This window comes from Lithobates pipiens, unplaced genomic scaffold (genome assembly GCF_037356315.1).
Source record: "Lithobates pipiens isolate NorthernLeopardFrog02 unplaced genomic scaffold, aLitPip1_a1.2 Scaffold_19, whole genome shotgun sequence".
In the NCBI taxonomy this organism is placed as follows: domain Eukaryota; kingdom Metazoa; phylum Chordata; class Amphibia; order Anura; family Ranidae; genus Lithobates; species Lithobates pipiens.
In genome coordinates this window covers 275503700-275523513 of record NW_027507764.1, presented here as the reverse complement: position 1 = coordinate 275523513, position 19814 = coordinate 275503700, and the positions used below count along the sequence as shown (strand labels likewise).

Genomic DNA, 19814 nt, shown 5'->3' with positions numbered 1-19814 from the left:
TCGACCTAAAGGTTTGCGAAATTCGCCTCCCATTGAAGTCAATGGAGCCCGCGGCGAACGGTCGTTTTCGCGAACGTTTGTGTCCGTTCGCGTTTCGCGTTCGCGAAACGTCCCGTCGGAAGTTCGTCCATCACTAATTGTGAAGCAAACAACAAATAGGACAGAATAACAGAAAAAGTCAATGTGCATAATTATTCACCCACCTAAAGTCAATATTTTGTAGAGCCACCTTACCTCCAAGTCACTTTGGATAAGTCTCTATGAGCTTGCCACTCCTTACCATTGTGAATTTTGCCCATTCCTCTTTGCAAAACTGTTCCAGCTCCTTTAAGTTGGATGGTTTGCACTTGCGAACAGTAATCTTTAATTCTGACCACAGATTTTCTATTGGATTGAGGTCTGGGCTTTGACTAGGCCATTCCAACACATTTACATGTTTCCCCTTAAACCACTCAAGTGTTGCTTTAGCAGTGTGTTTGGGGTCATTGTCCTGCTGGAAGGTGAACCTCTGTCCTAGGCTCAAATGACACACAGAATGGAGTACTCAAATAACAAACTTTCCAAGACCGAAGACTGAGTCTCTATAGTCAAGGTATGGCATTGTAAGTAGTTAGCATGTCGTAGCTGAAGATAATGGAACAAAAATAATGGTTTGAGAGGTGCTTAGCTATCAATTGGTCAAAGGTAAGTAGATTGCCTGCCCGCCCCCCAGCCCCCCTTACAATGTCTCCCACTTTTTTTATTCCATGCGACGCCCACACCCCTGGATCTGGCAATGTATAGAAATGCAGAAAGACAAGGGTTCATCCAGGGGACTTTATATGAAATACAACACTCAGGATTGGCTGAGACATTAATTAATATATAATATAAATAGTGTTCTGAGGTGACAATAATGGGCATAAAGCAATAATTCATCAAGTATTTAATTGAAATCAATCGGAAAACAATAAGAAATAATAATTGATGCAGATACAATATATTACTATGTAATTAAGTTGAATCAATTGTATATTAAATAAAATATAATTAGTATAATATCTCACAACATAATTTTATATCATACAATATATCATAATAATAATAATAATAATATTAATAATAATAGGTATAATAACATAGTAAATAATATATCATATAGTAAAAATAGATAATAGATAATAAATAGCAGCAGTACACCCAGAATAATTTATTTTAGATACTCCCAACCAGCTGCTCCTGATGAGTGGATATAAGTCCACGAAACGCGTCGAGCTTTCACCCTTGCTGCTATATCACAGTATCCATAGTTCTTATCAGGGGTTCTATTAAAGGGTGGAGACATTGATTTATTTATTTATTTTTTACTACAATATGTTCATCATGGTCGTGTCGATTCTGGGTGTACTGCTGCTATTTATTATCTATTATCTATTTTTACTATATGATATATTATTTACTATGTTATTATACCTATTATTATTAATATTATTATTATTATTATGATATATTGTATGATATAAAATTATGTTGTGAGATATTATACTAATTATATTTTATTTAATATACAATTGATTCCACTTAATTACATAGTAATATATTGTATCTGCATCAATTATTATTTTTTAATAATTTTTTATTGTTTACCGATTGATTTCAATTAAATACTTGATGAATTATTGCTTTATGCCCATTATTGTCACCTCAGAACACTATTTATATTATATATTAATTAATGTCTCAGCCAACCCTGAGTGTTGTATTTCATATAAAGTCCCCTTGTCCCCCATGTCCCCCTAGATTTTTTCCCCCTTGTGCATGTATAGATTAGGGATGGAGACCTTTGTGCGGGATGTCCAAGGTCTCATATAAAGTCCCAACTTTGTTCTCCTTTTATTTCAAGGGTTCATCCAGAATGGGGGAGAGGTCAAAACTCCTGAAAATTCGGGCTGCATTACTTTTGGTAGATTTTCCAGGCTTTAATGGTGGCTTTCAGAGACCTCGTCGGCAGTAGGGTAGATCTATTCCCTCTAAATGAGCCAAACGTGTAAAAAGTGGAGTCAAATTCAGGGTCTTATAGTCCACAATGTCGGCATTAATCAGAATCCTGAGATAGGTCAACATGGATACCCAGCGCAAAGGGAGCACTGGGTCCGCCACCGCTCTAGCTCCTGAATCCAATAGAGGATTTGGACCAGTTTACCCTTAGTCCAAAAGCATTCAGAATATGCAGCACCACCTCCATGGAGGGCCCTGGATCCCTAAGGAAAATATTCAGGTCATCGGCGTACAACACAAGGCATTCCTTAATTGTACCCACGCCTTCACCTCAGGGGAAGATTGAAGCGCTATCACAAGGGGTTCCATCATTACTGCAAAAAGGAAAGGCGATGGAGGATACCATTGTCTCGTACCTCTGCCTATAGGAAAAAAGCGGAAAACAGAATTCAAGCCTGATCGCCACCTGAAGACTACCATACAATAGTGCCACCAACCTGTGAAAATGCAAACCAAAACCCATCAGTTCCAGAACCCTGTGTATGTACTGCCATCCACAGAGGCAAATGCTTTTTCTATGTCAAAAGACACTAGAACCATTGTGGACTGGCTGTCATGAGGAACTTGGAGGTGTGTGAAGATCCAACATAGGTTGTTTTTTGTAGACTTTTCAGGCATATAGCCGGTCTGGTCAATATCTACTAGGGACAAGATGACTCTGGCTAATCTGTTGGCTAAAACCTTAGTGAGAATTTTAAGATACATATTCAGCAGAGCTATCGATCTATAAGAGGAGCAGGCAATGGGATCTTTTCCTGGCTTAGGCAAAATAATCACATAGGCCTCCAACATTGATGGGGGAGGGTTTGTTGCTCTAGACCAGTGTTCTTCAAACTGCGGCCTGGGGGTCGGATGTGGCCCTTTACTTGCCTTTATCCGGCCCGTGAGGCATTTTTCCTACCACAGACACCTACAGTAGGGGAAATTCCTGACACTGACATCAACAATAGGGCACAATTCCTCCCACTGACACCAACAATGGGACATAATTCCTTCCACTGACACCAACACACTACTTCTCCCCCTAATACCAAAGATCGGGCATTGTTTACTCCCACTGGGCACAGTGCGGCTCCCCTAAAAGTCTGAACAACAGTAAACTGGCCCTTTATTTAGAAAGTTTGGGTGACCCCTTTCTCTAGACAATGTTCAAAAAGAACACAAAGTCGGGGAGCTAGCTTCTCTGCATAGGTCCTATAAAGCTGATCCGGGAACCCATCAGAGGCCGCTGCCTTGGAAGGCGCATGTGGCAGCTTCAATCTCCAGGGGAGTAAGTTTTGCCTCCAAGGTGTCTCTATCAGTGCTGGTAACACCATGTCACTAAGTAGCTGTCAGAAACCATGAAATCAGGCCGAGACAGAAGTACAGTTAAATCACACTTGTTTAATAATAAAAGTAAAAAGCACAAACGTAGTCAAAACATAGCCAAAGTTCAGTAACCGGAATGGATAGTCAGCCAAGCAGAAGTCAGGGATCAATGTAGTGGAACAGCATGCCGGATCTAGAGCCAGAAGGGATGTCAGCAAAGCAAGTCTTGAACAGGATCACAGAAGATGTTTCTGTGATGTTGACCAAGGCGAAGGCAGAGCTCCTCTGGACTGAACGGCTTAAGTAGGCAGGACTGCCGAGCAGGACATCATCAACAGCTGAGTAACTGTGGAGAGATAAGAGCTGGCAATTAGCTGACAGCTGAGCGGCCATCTCAGAGAAGGAAGGGCTGAGCCCAGCACAGACAGTAGCTTCCCCAAGGAGTCAACGTCATAGGGTGGTATGGGTGAGTAAAGTGTAGTACAAACTCATTCAGAATACTTGAGGGGTTAGTGATTAGGTCACCTCCAGCAGTCTTAATAGCAGGAATGTTGGAGTTAGTTTTATGCTCGGCCACCAACATAGCCAGGAGTTTACTGTTCTTGGGCAAAAAGAGACTCTGCCTTGTGTCTACATTCAGTATGTGCCAGGTCAGAGAAGTGCACTGAAAAAAAGGCACCTCACCTCCAACAGAGAGGTGCAAGAATTATCCATTGGGAACTCAGTGTTTTCATCCATACACCTCCTTTCCTTCTCTTGCAAACCCCCCATCTCATTATTATGATCCTTACAAGTAGGGATGAGCCGAACAACCCCTGGTTTGGTTCGCAGCAGAACATGTGAACAGGTAAAAAATTTGTTCCATTACGTGAACGCCGCTAAAGTCTATGGGACATGAACGTGAAAAATCGAAAGTGCTAATTTAAGGGTTAATATGCAAGTTATTATCATAACGTGTTTGGGCACCTGGGTCCTGCCCCAGGGGACATGCATCAATGCAAAAAAAAGTTCTAAAAACTAACGTTTTTTTGGGAGCAGTGATTTTAATAATGCTTAAAGTGAAACAATACCATGCATATAAGCCTTTAAAATGAGTACTTTTGAGTTCTCCCATAGGCTTTTGAATTTGCCGCAAACAGCCCAAATGTTCAAGTCGAACTTATGTTTGACTCGAACATCGGCTCATCCCTACTTACAAGTTGTTTTTGTAGCCGAGATACACTCACCCCTGAGCACGGATTTGAATGCATCCCAAACTACCGGAGACGGGGTCGAATGAGCATTAGTGGGCCAGTAGGAGGAGATGGTGGATTGCACTTATGTGGAAACTTCTTCAACTTGCAGCCAACCTGGGGACAATTTCTATGTTCCTCTGCCAGTGCATGCAGGCACCAAAGATCAACATACAAAGGGTTAAGGTGGGAAACCCCCTCTGCCAAATATGAGCCATCACCAATTAAAAATAAGAATTGAGAGTTTCCAAAGGCCATGTCCAGCCTAGCAGAGGATTGGTGAGTTCCAGAAAGATGACAATAACACTTACCTAGAGGATGTTTCCAGCACCATATCTCTTGTAGATCAGCGGCTGAAGCCCAAGAAAGAAGCTCAGTAGAGCCAGGGCTATTGGGGTTGAATGAGTCCAAGCCAGCATCCAAAATAGTATTATAGTCCCCAACAAGCACTAAGCAAGGATATCAAGAACCACTGCCACATATTGACCCCATATTGATATTAGAGATCACCTGATGTATAGTGCAAGGAATAAGAATTGAGAGTAAGTAGCATGTAGCGCTCATTGGTTCCAAGGCCTGCATAGGGCGAAAACCCTGGTAACATCAAGGTGAGTCTCCTGGAGAAGTAGGTTGTGTGGCTTGAGTAGTTTAGGAAATTAAAAAACAGCAGCCCTTTTAAACTTGTCAAGTCCTTTAACATTCCATGTTTTTAGCCATTGGTAGTGGTGAGACAAGCAAAGGTAAGTATATAAACTAAATAGACAAGATAAAATATTGCATGATGGATCATTCATCCAGCACTGTAAATGGGATTATGGAAACCAGTATGACAATTAAAGGGAAACCCATAAAGAGAAAAACTAACCATCCCTGCTGTTATACTAGAAAAAAATAAAAATAAGTTCCAGTATGCAGCCTATAACTATAACTTAACCAACAAAAGGGAGAACACTCCTTATGCATGATAGTCCGACTGTCCTTGCTGATACATAGAACCTCTCAGAGAGACTTCATAGGAAAGAGGGAAATTGCAACTGTGCTTTACACCACAACTTGGAAAAATGCAGCTCATGGCCTCTGAGTAGGATTGAAGCATAAATGGGGACTCTGCAGTGTCAAAGCAACATCCCAATAGTTGAAGAAGTGCACTAGGAAAGGCAGAGGTGGAGCACCAGTGTTGGAATTTCCTGTATGAACTTAGTGGGCCCGCTACACCCCATAAGTCAGGGGAAGAGCATCCACGGTCAGCAGCTGCTTGAAAAATTGCTATGCAAATATGGCTGGCTTAGCACCCCCTCAGGCAGCCCCACCACCCGCATGTTATTCTTGCATTGCCTGTCCTCCACATCATCTTCCCCCTGTTTTCTAGTGCTCTTACCAGGCCCTGCAGCTTTGTTAGTTGTGTACTGTGAAAGGTGGGGGAGTCTTTCACTTCAAGTGGATTTAAGCCCAATTCATTAAATTTGAGCGGGGCACAAATCTGCGGTGTTTTCTTATCTCTCTTCAAAGCACTAAGTCCCGTGGCTTTCTCCTACTCCATTATTTTGTTTTTAGCATAATAACTTCTGACAATTTCTCCGTCTACAGAGATAAAACTATACTGAAATTTGTGTCGGAAAGGTTGCTATAAATATATTAGAAGAGAGGTAAATTATTCACAGGACAGCTCTGAGAGTCTCTGCCTATGTGGAGTGGGTGGTGTACCTTTCCTTCAATCAGCTGTTTTGGCTGTGTGCTTAGACTTCACACTTAGTGCTGAACAGGAAGAGAAAATCGCTATCATGATGTGAACATTCTAAAGAATATATAAAGCTGAAGACAGCAGATATACATGTAAAACTTACGTAGGGAGATTTGCTTCATCCCTGTGTATCAGCTGGGGCTGGTCACTTCATTGGGTATATGTGAATGTTTACATCCACTTTCAGAGATGCGGTCCTCCGTGGTTTACAGTCTGTCTCTGATTTTATTGAGGCAAATGAGGGTGCATCCTGCCAAATAATCAATGCGGACCATCAATGCCACTTTGGATTTTGATGTCGCAGGGGGGCTTGACCTTGGAGCAGGTGCTGCCACTGGAGAATCCATCCTCATGACCTGTAAGTGGAAGTGGGGGGAAGCCACGGTCAGCAGCAGGATGGCGGATGAGGAGCTTGATTTTCGGCAGCGCAGATCGTTGAGGCAGAGGATCTGACAGTGGCTTTGCTTTGTATTTGGATGCCATATAAAGACTCGCTCAGCTGACAGGGTGCAGCTGTGAATGGGAGGAGCTGGATAGCGGGGTTAAATTGATCTGTCGACAGGATAATTCCCAGAGCAGCACAGGCCGCATACACACGGGCGGACTGTATGGCCTACTTAGTCCGTCGAAACACATTTCAGCAGACAGTCCGCTCGTGTGTGGGCTTCAGCTGACTTTTTCAGCGTGCAGTCTGGCGTACTAAGTATTTCGGATTTTTCGAAATTCTGTCCGTCATACTTTGGTTTCAGCGGACAATCCGCTCGTGAGTAGGCTAGTTCGACGGACTAAGAATGGCGCATGCTCAGAAAGGATTTACACGGCGGAAAGGTGCATTGCTGTGTATTGGACTTCCTATTTCTAGTCCCGTCGTACGTGCTGTAGACGTCATCGCGCAAGCTTTCGACGGACTGTTTGTGCATCCGTGTGTGGTCAAGTTCGTTCATTCGAAAGTATGACTGACTGTCCGTCGGATTGTATGACGGACTAAGTAGGCCATACAGTCCGCCCGTGTGTACGCGGCCACAGAGCTCTGGAGAAGTGCGAAAAGCTTGGTTCCCATCCCAGCTCTGCACATAGAATGAATTAATTACCTCAAGTCCGGACACCTTCGTCCCTTTCCAGTCCAGGCCAATTTTCAGCTTTCAGCACTGCCACACTTTGACAATTACTCAGGAATGCAATACCCAAATGAAAAATTTATCATTTTTTTTTAAAACAGATAGAGCTTTGTTTTGGTGATATTTAATCATTCCTGGGATTTTTATTTTCTGCTATATAAAATGAAAAAAGACCAAAACATTTGAAAAGGGGTTTCTCTTAATTTTTCAATTTTGATCATTTAAAAAAAAAAAAATGTAGGCCAAACCATATTCTGCTACATTTCTTTGGTAAAAATAATCAAAATCAGTGTACATTATTTGGTCTGTGTGAAAGGTACACACACCTGCCTTTTGCATACACATAGACTTAGCATCCCAGTCTTAGTCTGTAGGGTTCAATATTGAGTTGGCCTTTCTTTGCAGCTATAACAGGTTCAACTCTTCCGGGGAGGCTGTTACAAGGTTTGGGAGTGTCTATGGGAATGTTTGACCATTCTTTCCAGAAGCGCATTTATGAGGTCATACACTGATGTAGACAAGAAGGCCTGGCTCACAATCTCTGCTGTAATTCATCCCAAAAGTATTCTATCGGGTTGAGGTGCAGGCCAATCACGTTCCTCCACCCCAAATGAAACAAAAAAAAAAACAGCTCCAGGTGAGTGAGTCTAGTTTGCTTTGCTTTTAAAATCATTTTTTCTCAACATCAACTTAGTTGTGTGTATGTATACATATATACATGCTTTTTTTCTATTATTTTGTGTATATTGTTATTACTATACAATGATTTTGAATAATGTGTCGAGTTTGCTTCAAGTTCAATTGGTGCATCAGATTCCTTCTGGCAGTGGATCTGGACCAAACTCTTCACATCAGATTTGAGTGTATGTACTGTGTACTCCAGACAGGTTAACTTTGTGGTACCAGCTGAGTACTTTTTTTAATTGGTTAGTTCACCTGTAACCTAATGATGACACATTAGAGCAGTATATAGGTGATTGTGGTGACTAGTTTCAATAGGTAAAGACTAAGTACTAACATTTGCTCAACGTGCTTCTACCTCTTTGTCCCCTGCTCCACCTGTCAATCACTGGTCATATGAAGCTTTAATAAAAAAGGATTTTTGGAAGTGCAGCCCGCCAGAATCATTTCATTATGTTCCTCCACCCCAAACTCGCTCATCCATGTCTTTATGGATCTTGCTTTATGCTCTGGTACGCAGTCATGTTGGAACAGATAGGGGCCATCTCCAAACTGTTCCCACAAAATTGGGAGCATGAAATTGTCCAAAATGTCTTGGTATGCTGACGCCTTAAAGTGGTTGTAAACCCTTACAAACCACTTTGACCTACAGGTAAGCCTAGATTAAGGCTTACCTGTAGGTCCAAGCAATATCTCCTAAACCTATATGGTTTAGGAGATATTTGCCCGAAAACGGGCACCGCTGTCTACGGCGCATGCGCCGTAGACAGTGGCGCGCAGGCGCACTGAACGCGGCAGTTCCAAGAATGGAGCTGCCGCATTTGTCGACTCCCGTGCGCATGCGCGGGAGTGACGTCATCGCGGCTTCGCCGAATGACAGCGGCGGAGCTGCGAGACGTCACCAGCAAGATGGATGCGGCGGACTACAGGGGACAGCGCGACTTCGCTGGCTCCTGTGTCAGATAAGTGACACATAATGGGCTACTATGCGATGCATAGTAGTCCATTATGCTTTGCCTTTGCAGGGAAAAAAAGAGGAAGTAAACTCATCAGGGTTTACTTCCTCTTTAAGAGTTCCCTTCACTGGAACTGAGGGGCCAAGCCCAACCCCTGAAAAACAACCCCACAACATAATTCTCCCTTCATCATATGATTTGGACCAGTGCACAAAGCAAGGTCCATAAATACATGGATGGGTGAGATTGGGGCGGAGGAACTTGACTGGCCTGCATAGAGTCCCGACCTAAACCTGATAGAACACCTTTGGGATGAATTTGAGTGGACACTGCAAACCAGGCCTTTTTTTCCACATCAGTTCCTGACCTCACAAATGTGCTTCTGGAAAAATGGTCAAACATTCCAAAGAGACACTCCTAAACCTTGTGGGCAGCCTTCCCAGAGGAGTTGAAGCTGCTATAGCTGCAAAGGGTGGGCCAACTCAATATTGAATCCTATGGACTAAGACTGGGATGCCATTAAAGTTCACATGCGTGTAAAGGCAGGTATCCCAATACTTTTGGTAATATAGTGTGTGTGCGCGAGAAGCCATGTGGGGGATACAGCAAACATGTGGAAGAAGGTGCTCTGGTCAGATGAGACCAAAATTTTACTTTTTCGCCTAAAAGCAAAACGATATGTGTGGAGGACACACCACCCCCACTATGAAACATGGTGGTGACAGCATCATGTAGTGGGGATGCTTTTCTTCAGCGGGGACAGGGAAGCTGGTCAGAGTTGATGGGAAGATGGATGGAGCCAAATACAGGGACATCTTAGATGAAAACTTGTCTGCCAAAAAATTGGGACTGGGGCAAAGGTTCACCTTTCCAGCATGACAAGGACCCTAAACATACAGCCAGAGCTACAAAGTAAGGAAAGGTTTAGATCAAAGCATCTTCATGTATTAGAATGGTCCAGTCAAAGTCCAGACCTAAATCCAAATGAGGAGGCATGAAAATTGCTGTTCACAGATGCTCTCCATCCAAAATGACAGAGCTTGAGCTTTTTTTGCAAAGAAGGAGCAAAAAATTTCACTCTAGATGGTGGTAGAAGGTATAGGTGGTAGAAACATACCCAAAAAGACTTGCAGCTGTAATTGCAGCAAAAGGTGGTTCTACAAAGGATTGACTCATGGGGGCTGAATACAAATATACACCACACTTTTTCATATATTTATTTGTAAAATATTTTGAAACCCATTTACCTTCCTTCCACTTCACAATTATGTGCCACTTTGTGTTGGTCTATCACATAAAATCCCAATAAAATAAATTACTTTTTTGGTTGTAACATGACAAAATGTGGAAAATTGCAAAGGGTATGAATACTTTTTCAAAGCACTGTATACTCACTGGCCACTTTATTAGGTACACCTGTTTAACCACTTCAATTCAGGGCATTTTCACCCCCTTCCTGCCCAGACCAATTTTCAGCTTTCAGCGCTGATACAATTTGAATGACAATTGCGTGGTCATGCAACACTGTACCCATATTCATTTTTTCCCCACAAATAGAGCTTTCTTTTGGTGGTATTTGATCACCTCTGGGGTTTTTATTTTTTGCACTATAAACAAAAAAGAGCGATTTTTAAAAAAAAAAACACAATAACACAATATTTATTACCTTTTGCTATAACAAATATCTCATTAAAAAAAAAATCCTCAGTTTAGGCCGATATGTATTCTTCTACATATTTTTGGGAAAAAAAAATAGCAATAAGCGTATATTTATTGGTTTACGCAAAAGTTATAGCGTCTACAAAATAGCAGATATATTTATTTGGATTTTATTGTTATTTTTTTTTTTTTACTAGTAATGGCGGAGATCTGCAATTTTTTTCGTGGCTGCGATATTGACACTTTTGACGCTATTTTGGGACCATTCACATTTATACAGTGATCAGAGCTATAAAAATCCACTGATTACTGTGTAAATGTGACTGGCAGGAAAGGAGTTAACACTAGAGGGTGAGGAAGGGGTTAAATGTGTATCCTAGGGAGTGATTCTAACTGTAGGGGGAGGGGACTCACAAGGGGAGGAGACCGATTGGTGTTCCTCTGTACTGGGAACACACCATCTGTCTCCTCCCCTCTGTTTACACACACAGACCCATGCTCCTGCTGTGTTCACGGGCAATCGCGGTTGCCCGGCGGACATCGCAGCCACCGCCGCTGCTCACGCGCCCCCTAGAGGCTTAGGAAGTAAAATACATAATATGACGGTGGCCTGGAGGGACAAAGGGTTCCTGTCAAAGTCATATCACTATGCTCGATAGTGAAGTGGGTAATTGCTTGGTAACACAAATTGCCAATCAGCCAATCACATGGCAGCAACCCAATGCTTTAAGGCATCTAGACGAGGTTCAAACCGAGCATCAGAATGTGGAAGAAAGGGGATTTAAGTGACTTTGAACGTGGCGTGATTATTGGTGCCAGAAGGCCTGGTCTGCATATTTCAAAAATTACTGATCTACTGGGATTTTGTCATTGAATTTCTGTATTCTGGCAGCAGAGGTTGCTTGGAACAATGAGGCCCCGGTGGCTGCATTTTCTCGTGGTCTCTCGGATACCATCAAGCATGAAATAGCAGCCCGAGATATACACATTGAGCTGGAGAAGATGATCACATTTGCCATCCTCATTGACTCCAGACTCAGAGACAGACTCTTTTAAGAAGCCTCCTGTATAATTGTCTCCAAGCTTTTCAGTCCCACCCTTGCCTCCCTCACCTCCCATGCCTCCTGGTATGGTTGGTCATTAAAGATGAAACCATGCACTTGGACTTCACGCATCTCTCTACGGATGAGAGAACATTTAGGAGGAGGGAGAGATTGTGCCAGGCAGGTCACTTTTTGAAGTCTTGTCCTACCGGTCCAGGGAACGCCCGAACCTTGAGATTCTGTCATGAACAGACCTTAGGTGGCGTTGTTGTCACCAGTTATCCAGAAGGATAAGCCCCTGGTTTTGGTTACCCTTTTTTTTTGGGCTGAGTCATCTGTCGAGATACAGGCTCTAATCAACTCTGGGGCTGCAAGCCTGTTCATTAAGGCTGCATTTGTATCGAAGCACTAGATTCCGCTGCAGCTGCATATCACTCCACTTGCCATTGAGGCTCTTGATGGGAGACCTCTACAGCCTGCCCATGTGACTTATGAGACGGTTCCATTGTCCATGGCCATAGGGGGTCTTTACCATGAGATAGACCGATTTCAAGTTGTTTCCTCACCTACGTTTCTGATGATTATTTGTTATCCTTGGTTACAGAGACACAACCCCTCTTTTGATTGGTTCCGTGCTGAGGTTCTTTCCTGGTCACCACAATGCAGTTAAGACATGTTTCCAGAAGGTAGCCAAGGTCCTGTGCATGTCTTCTCTCTCATCCCTGCCGGAAGAGTACCGCGATTTTAGCAATGTCTTTGACAAAGGTCAAGCCAGTAGTTTGCCTCCACACCGGTCGTATGATTGTGCAATTGACCTTAAACCTGGTGCCATACCCCCTCATGGCCGGGTTTACTCTTTGTCGGTCTTGGAGGATAAGACCGTGGAGGAGTACGTTGCAGATGCACTTTCTCGAGGTTTGATCCACAAATCCTTGTCTCTTGCTGGTGCTGGTTTCTTTGTGAAGAAGTGGAGTGATGAATTGAGACCTTGTATTGATTCTAGGGGTCTCAATCGTTTCATGATTAAAAATACTTATCCGATTACGTTGATTATGGAGTTATTTGACTGCCTCAAAGGAGCAATGGTTTTCACAAAGCTTGATTTGAGAGGGGCATACAATCTTGTGAGGATTAAGGAGGGCGATGAGTGGAAAACTGCATTTTCATACCGAACAGGCCATTATGAGTACCTCGTAACGCCTTTTGGCCTTTGTAACGCCCTGGTAGCTTCCAGAAATTTATTAACGATGCCCTCCGAGATTTGTTGCTGTTATGTGTGGTGAGTTATCTCAACGATATCCTCATATTTTCCAAGTCCCTGGAGAGCCACCACACAGATGTCTGTCATGTGCTTCAGAACAATCTCTATTGTAAATTGGAGAAGTGCGAATTCCATTGTGAACAGGTTAAATTCCTGGGTTATGTAATTTCCACTGCTGGTTTTTCGATGGACCCAGAGAAACTTTCAGATGTCCTACAGTGGCCCCGACCCATGGGTTTACATCCTCTACAGCATTTTCTTAGCTTTGCCAACTATTATCGGAAGTCTATTCGTAACTTCTCTTCTCCGGTCAAGTCCCTGACTGATATGACCAGAAAGGATAGTAACTCACAGTGTTGGTCTCTGGAGTCCATTAAGGCCTTTGAGAGTCTCAAGGCTGCCTTTGTTCCTGCTCCTGTGTCGGCACATCCTGATCCTACGTTACCATTTATCCTCGAGGTTGATGCTTCTGAAACTGCAGTTGACGCCCTTCTGTCTCAACGTCCTACCTCTGAGAGTGCTATGCATCCTTGTGGCTCCTTTTCCAAGAAATTGTCACCTGCCAAGTGCAATTATGAGATTGGTGACAGAGAGCTGTTAGCAATTATTTTAGCCCTGAAAGAATGGAGATATCTCCTCAAAGGTACCACTGTGCCGATTCTCATTCTTACTGACCATAAGAATCTCACAATCTGTTCTGAGGCTAAACACCTCTCTCCCAGAAGGGCGAGATGGGCTCTTTTCTTGTCTAGTTTCAATTACATTGTCTCATTCTTACTCAGTACTAAGAAGTTAAGGGCTGGTGCTTTGTCACAACAATTTTCCTCTACTTCCAAGATGGAGTCTCACTTCTCCTTTGGGTGACAAAATTCTTGCTGTTCGGGTTCCTGCTCCTCCTGAGAAATCTTGTGTCCCAGAGAGTCTCCGTACTGCCATGCTCCAGACTTACCACTCTCCCAAGGCTGCTGGCCACCCTGGGAAGAATCAACTCTTTTGGGCCATTCCCAACAATTCTGGTGACCTAGTCTACGTGCTGATGTAACTGCCTTTGTAGCTGCCTGTGTTTTCAGAGTAAGACTCCTACAACCCATACCCAATGGAGAGAGGCCCTGGACCCACCTGTCTATGGATTTCATTGTGGAGTTACCCAACTCCCAGGGCTACACAGTTATCCATATGGTGGTTGACCGGTTCTCGAAAATGTCTCATTGTATTCCACTTAAGAAGTTGCCCACTTCTAAGGAGCTGGTTTCCATTTTTGCTCAGGAGATCTTTCACTTACATGGGCTAAGCAAGGCAATTGTCTCAGACAGGGATAGTCAGTTTGTGTGGAGCCTTTTGTGCACAGTTGGGAATTCAGCTTGCTTTCTCTAATGGGGTGGCAGAATGAGCCAATCAGTCCTTGGAGCAATTCCTAAGTTGCTGTATTTCTGACTATCATAACAACTGGTCAGACCTACTACCATGGGCTGAATTTGCTCACAAGAGTGCCCTGAATTCTGCCTCCTGATTGTCCCCGTTTATGGCAAACTATGGTTTCCAACCTTCCATGTTGCCTGACTCATTTGTTCCGCAGAGTATTCTTGCGTTAGAGGAGCATCTCCGTGGTCTTCATTTCACTTAGGCACAAGTCCAGGAGGCTTTGCAACATGCTAATGATAGGTACAGACTCTATGCTGACCGCAGACACCTGCCTGTGCCTTCCTACCAGGTTGAGGACAGGGTCTGGCTGTCATCTCGCAACTTCAGACTTTGTGTTCCCTCTCTGAAGTTCTGTTCCCTCTCTGAAGTTCGCACCTCAGTTTATTGGGCCTTTCCATATTCTGCGCAGGAGTAACCCTGTGGCTTACGCATTATACCTTTGTTCTAATATGCAAATCTAAAATGTATTTCATGTCTCCTTATTAAAACCTTTGGACTGCAACTGCTTTACCACCTTGGTGCATTGTCCTCACCCTGTACAGGTTGAGAACCATGGGGACTATGAAGTATACTCCATTGTTGACTCCTGTAGGTTCCGTGGGTGCATACAGTACCTGGTTCATTGGAAGGGGAGGACTCTGTCTTTCTCAGTGATAGACATTTTCCCCTCAAGCCTGGTGGCCCTCCAAAGGGGAGGGGTCATTGAGGAGGGAGTACTATCAGGGCTGGGCTCAGCCCTTCCTTCTCTGAGCTGGCTGCTCAGCTGTCGGCTAATTGCCAGCTCCTAACCCTCCACAGTGACTCACCTCTTGATGATATTCTGCTCATCAGTCCTGCCTACTTAAGCCGTCCAGCACAGATGATCTATGTCTTCGCCTTGGTCTCATCTCTAGATACGCTCTCCTGTGTTCCTGTTAAAGACTTGCTTGGCTGACTTTATTTCTGGCTCCAGATCCTGTTTGCTGTTCTACTACGCTCATCTCTGGCTCCCTGACGCTTTGGCTTGTCTGACCATCGTGACATTGTTTAAACTTCACAGACCACCTGAGCATTGTTGCTGACCATGTCCATCCCTTTATGGCTACAGTTTGCCCATCTTCTGATGGCTACTTCCAGCAGAACAATGCACCATGTCACAAAGCTGAAATCATCTCAAACTGGTTACTTGAACACTACAATGAGTTCACTGTACTCCAATGGCCTCCACGGTCACCAGATCTTAATCCAATAGAGCATGTTTGAGATGTGGTGGAGACGGAGATTCCCATCATGGATGTGCAGCCAACAAATTGCGTGATGCCATCATCTCAGTATGGACCAAAATCTGAGGAATGTTTCCAACACCGTGGTAATTCTATGCCATGCAGAATTTAGTCCAGAAGGCAAAAGGGGGTCCAACCTGGTACTAAGCGCAAGGTGTGCCTAATAAAGTGGTGTGTGTGTGTATGTATACATATGCAACAAAAATGTTGGCAACAAAAATGTTGGCAACAAAAATGAGTACACCCCTAGTGCCCAATTAGCCATTTTCCCTCCCTGGTGTCATTTGACTTGTTAGTGTTACAAGGTCTCAGATGTGAAGCAGGTATATTACATTTGGTGTTATTGCTCTCACTCTCACTGGAAGTTAAACATGGCACCTCATGGCAAAGAACTCTGAGGATCGAAAAAAAATGATTTTTGCTTTACATAAAGATGGCTTAGGCAATAAGAAGATTACCAAGATCCTGAAACTGAGCTGCAGTACAATGGCCAAGACCATACAGTGGTTTAACTGGACAGGTTCCACTCAGAACAGGCCTTGCCATGGTCGACCTAAGAAGTTGAGTGCACATTCTCAGCATCATATTTAGAGAAATAGATGTATGAGTGCTGCCAGAATAGCTGCAGAGGTTGAAGGGGTGGGGGTGGGGGTTTCATCCTGTCAGTGCTCAGACCATATGCCACAGACTGCATTAAATTTGTCTGCATGGCTGTCGTCCCAAAAGAAAGCCTCTTTAAAGATGATGCACAAGAAAGCCTGCAAACAGTTTGCTGAAGACAAGCAGACTAAGAACTTGGATTACTGGAACCATGTCCTGTGGTCTGATGAGCCCAAGATAACTTATTTGGTTCAGATCGTGTCAATCGTGTGTGGCGGCAACCAGGTGGGAAGTACAAAGACAAGTGTGTCTTGCCTACAGTCGAGCATGGTGGTGGGAGTGTCATGATCTGGGGCTGCATGAGTGCTGCCAGCACTGGAGAGCTACAGTTCATTGAGGGAACCATGAATGCCAACATATACTGTGACATACTGAAGCAGAGCATGATCCCCTCCCTTTGGAGACTGAGCTGCAGAGCAGTATTCCCACATGATAACGACCCCAAACACACCTCCAAGATCACCACTGCCTTGCTAAAGAAACTGAGGGTAAAGGTGATGGATTGACCAAGCATGTTTCCAGACCTACACCTTATTGAGCATCTGTGTGGCATTCTCAAATGGAAGGTGGAGGAGCGCAAGGCCTCTAACATCCACCAGCTCCGTGATGTCGTCATGGAAGAGGACTCCAGTGGCAACCTGTGAAGCTCCGGTGAACTCCATGCTCAAAAGGGGTTAAGGCAGTGCTGGCAAATAATGATGATCACACAATTGACACTTTGGGCCCAAGAGTGAGGGGTGTACTCACCCCTACTGGCAACAAGAGTGAGGGGTGTACTCACTCTTGTTGCCAGCAGTTTGGACATTAATGGTTGTGTGTTGAGTTATTTTGAGGGGACAGCAAATTTACACCATTATACAAGCTGTACATCAGCCTCTGCCAAACTTTGTCTTGAGTTCATTGATAACATATTTAATTTAGTATCCCGGAGACTTAAAATAATGGTATCTCCTACATTTTCAACAAATCTTTCCTTAAATCCGCTAACTCTCGTCCTTTTTCAGCACATGCCCTGTTGGGTTCTAAGTATGTTGATAAAAATTGTTGATTCAATATATGATTAACTGGAGGTGTTAATATTCCAATAAGAGGTGCTGGATCTCTGCTCATGACTATGCAGAATGCTTAAGGATTAATGCACGTGGAGTTATTAACAACATTAATTAAGCATAACATAATTTCCTTGCAATTTCCCATGCCTGGAGGGTCGCATGTGCTGCACACAGTCTGCCATGCAAGCGCATAGCTGTATATGGACATGCCCTTAAAAAATGCATACATCGGATTTTCCCCATCAATTGCACTCCTGACGTATTTCCTTTTTGTAAATACATCAGACCAACATGTGCCCAGGAAACCACACTCGCCTTGTACAGCATGCCATATAAGTGAATGGCTGTACTGAATTTTAGATGGCACATAACGCCAACAAAAAATGCAAATCTTTTAACCTCTTGAAGACAGCAGATAAAGTTAATCTTTTGATTGTAGTATTCTTTTGTAGATTCATTTCCAAAACATAGTTAAAATACAAACAGCAGTTTTAAACAAATTTTTTTTTTTTTTTTTAAAAAGCCTCTCTCTTTTAAAGCTTCATTACTGATTTTAAAGCTGATTGTTAATAAATAACAATTATTTATTCTGATTGTGAATGTTTCCAAAACAGGTATTTGTGGTATTGAGGCAGATGCAATAAAAGCAGCAGAAAATACAGTATTGATTTAATATTTTTTAAACCTATACATACCAACACCTTTGACGCAATCCACACCTGTCACATTTTCACCTCCAATAGCAACGAAGGAATCAAAAACGTTGTACAATACCTAAAGAAAGATAGATATCAGATTATATTTTTTGTGTGCTTAAAAAGATTGTACTTTTATTTTCTTAGAAGCTTAATTTACTGACAAGTAGAAACACTCAAAAAGACAGATGTCTGAATATAAGAGTTTTCATTTCACGCACATTTAGAGTTGAAAATTGGGAGATTTACATAAAACTTTTTTGTAGGGGTCACCCCCACAAGGGCCTTTAAGTTTGTCCCAGGTTCTTTTTTGCAAATAGTTGCAATAGCAGCCAGGCACACAGCAAAAACCAGTCCTTTGGGTCAATAAACAGTCTAGGGGTTGTCTGTAGGATATTCTAGATATTATAGAAATCTCAACAGTAACAAAAGGACACTCTTTTCTCTGCAGATACAGTACTTCTTAGAACAGTCCTTTCAGCAATAACACTGGGTCACCATAAACAATGTTCCAGGCCAGGCAAGCCTTAGATTTTTTACTCAGATCTAAACTCACAGTGTCCCTAGGTATCTGGATGCGTCCCTCCAGTCTCAGGCAGACAATTTGTCAGGGAAACTTTCAGACCGGATCCCTAGTGTAACCCCACTCTTAGCTTCATGGATTTTACCAGAACAGGCCCCCCAACTCTGCCACAGCTGGGCCCTCAATGGGAACAGGAGCCCTTCCGCCCGGGGGTTTCAAGAACAGGGCAGCTACAGACTATTTTGCTCACTCCCAGTCACTATCTAGGCACCTTCCCCCAGGAATTAGCTGAGACAATATAAATATTCAGCTCATGGCAGGATCTAGGGGGGTGCTGGGTTGGGCTGTGCTCTCCTTAAAATTTCAGTTGCACCCCTTCTGCTTTCATGCTGTTGCTGGCCGTTGAACTCTTTCTCCCAGGGCTGGGACAACGAAGGTGCAGTGGATAGAGGCATGGGGTGCACTGGGAGCTCCAGCAGTTCCCTGCTCCCTCTTCTTCTAAAAGAGGACAAACAAATGCATAGCAATGAATTAAAGTAAATATTTTCACTTGATAACTGAACTTTCACTACAAACAGTCGTATTTATCTTGATCTCCAATCTATGCCTGCACTAGTTGAAGGAAAGAGAATTGCTTGATTCCCCCATCAACACATTCAGTGTTGATGGGGGAGTCCCTCTTGGTGTGCTATTGTACCCTGACAGTGGGAGGTTGTCCTGCCATTAGAATACAATGATTACTGCTGCTGCCACCTAGAGAAATCCATCTATGGCCAACTTTAGAAGTGCCCCTTTTCTTTTTATCTGTCATTCTTGTTGCCTACAATTCAAGAGGGACTCTTGGGACTCTAATATTGGGGGGGGGGGGGGACTCTGGGGACACTTTTGTAAAGGGGGTAATCTGAGGATCTTATGTAACTTGGGAAAGTCTGGGAACTCTCTTTTAAGGGAGTGACTCCAGGAACCCTGATGTGAGGATGGGGGTGGTTTTGGGGAGCCTAATGCAAGGGGTCACCCCCCTTGCATTAGGCTCCCCATCCTCACATCAGGGTTCCTAGAGTGGGGACCTTGATATAAGGGGAGCTCTGGAGACCCTGAGGAAAGGCTGAGGAACCCCAGGGACCCAATGTAAGAGGGTGGAGGGACTCTATGGACCGTAATTTT

At 43.5% G+C, this 19814-nt stretch overlaps 1 protein-coding gene across 3 annotated transcripts in view; it reads right to left on the bottom strand.

The window, feature by feature from the left end:
* Positions 1–19814, bottom strand: part of SLC9A3 (solute carrier family 9 member A3) — a 631205-nt gene that overhangs the window by 234968 nt on the left and 376423 nt on the right. For all 3 annotated transcript variants that reach the window (XM_077491947.1, XM_077491948.1, XM_077491949.1), the window contains exon 4: positions 18128–18206. In XM_077491947.1, coding sequence (XP_077348073.1) covers positions 18128–18206 — 79 coding nt within the window. The remainder of the gene's footprint in view (positions 1–18127; positions 18207–19814) is intronic.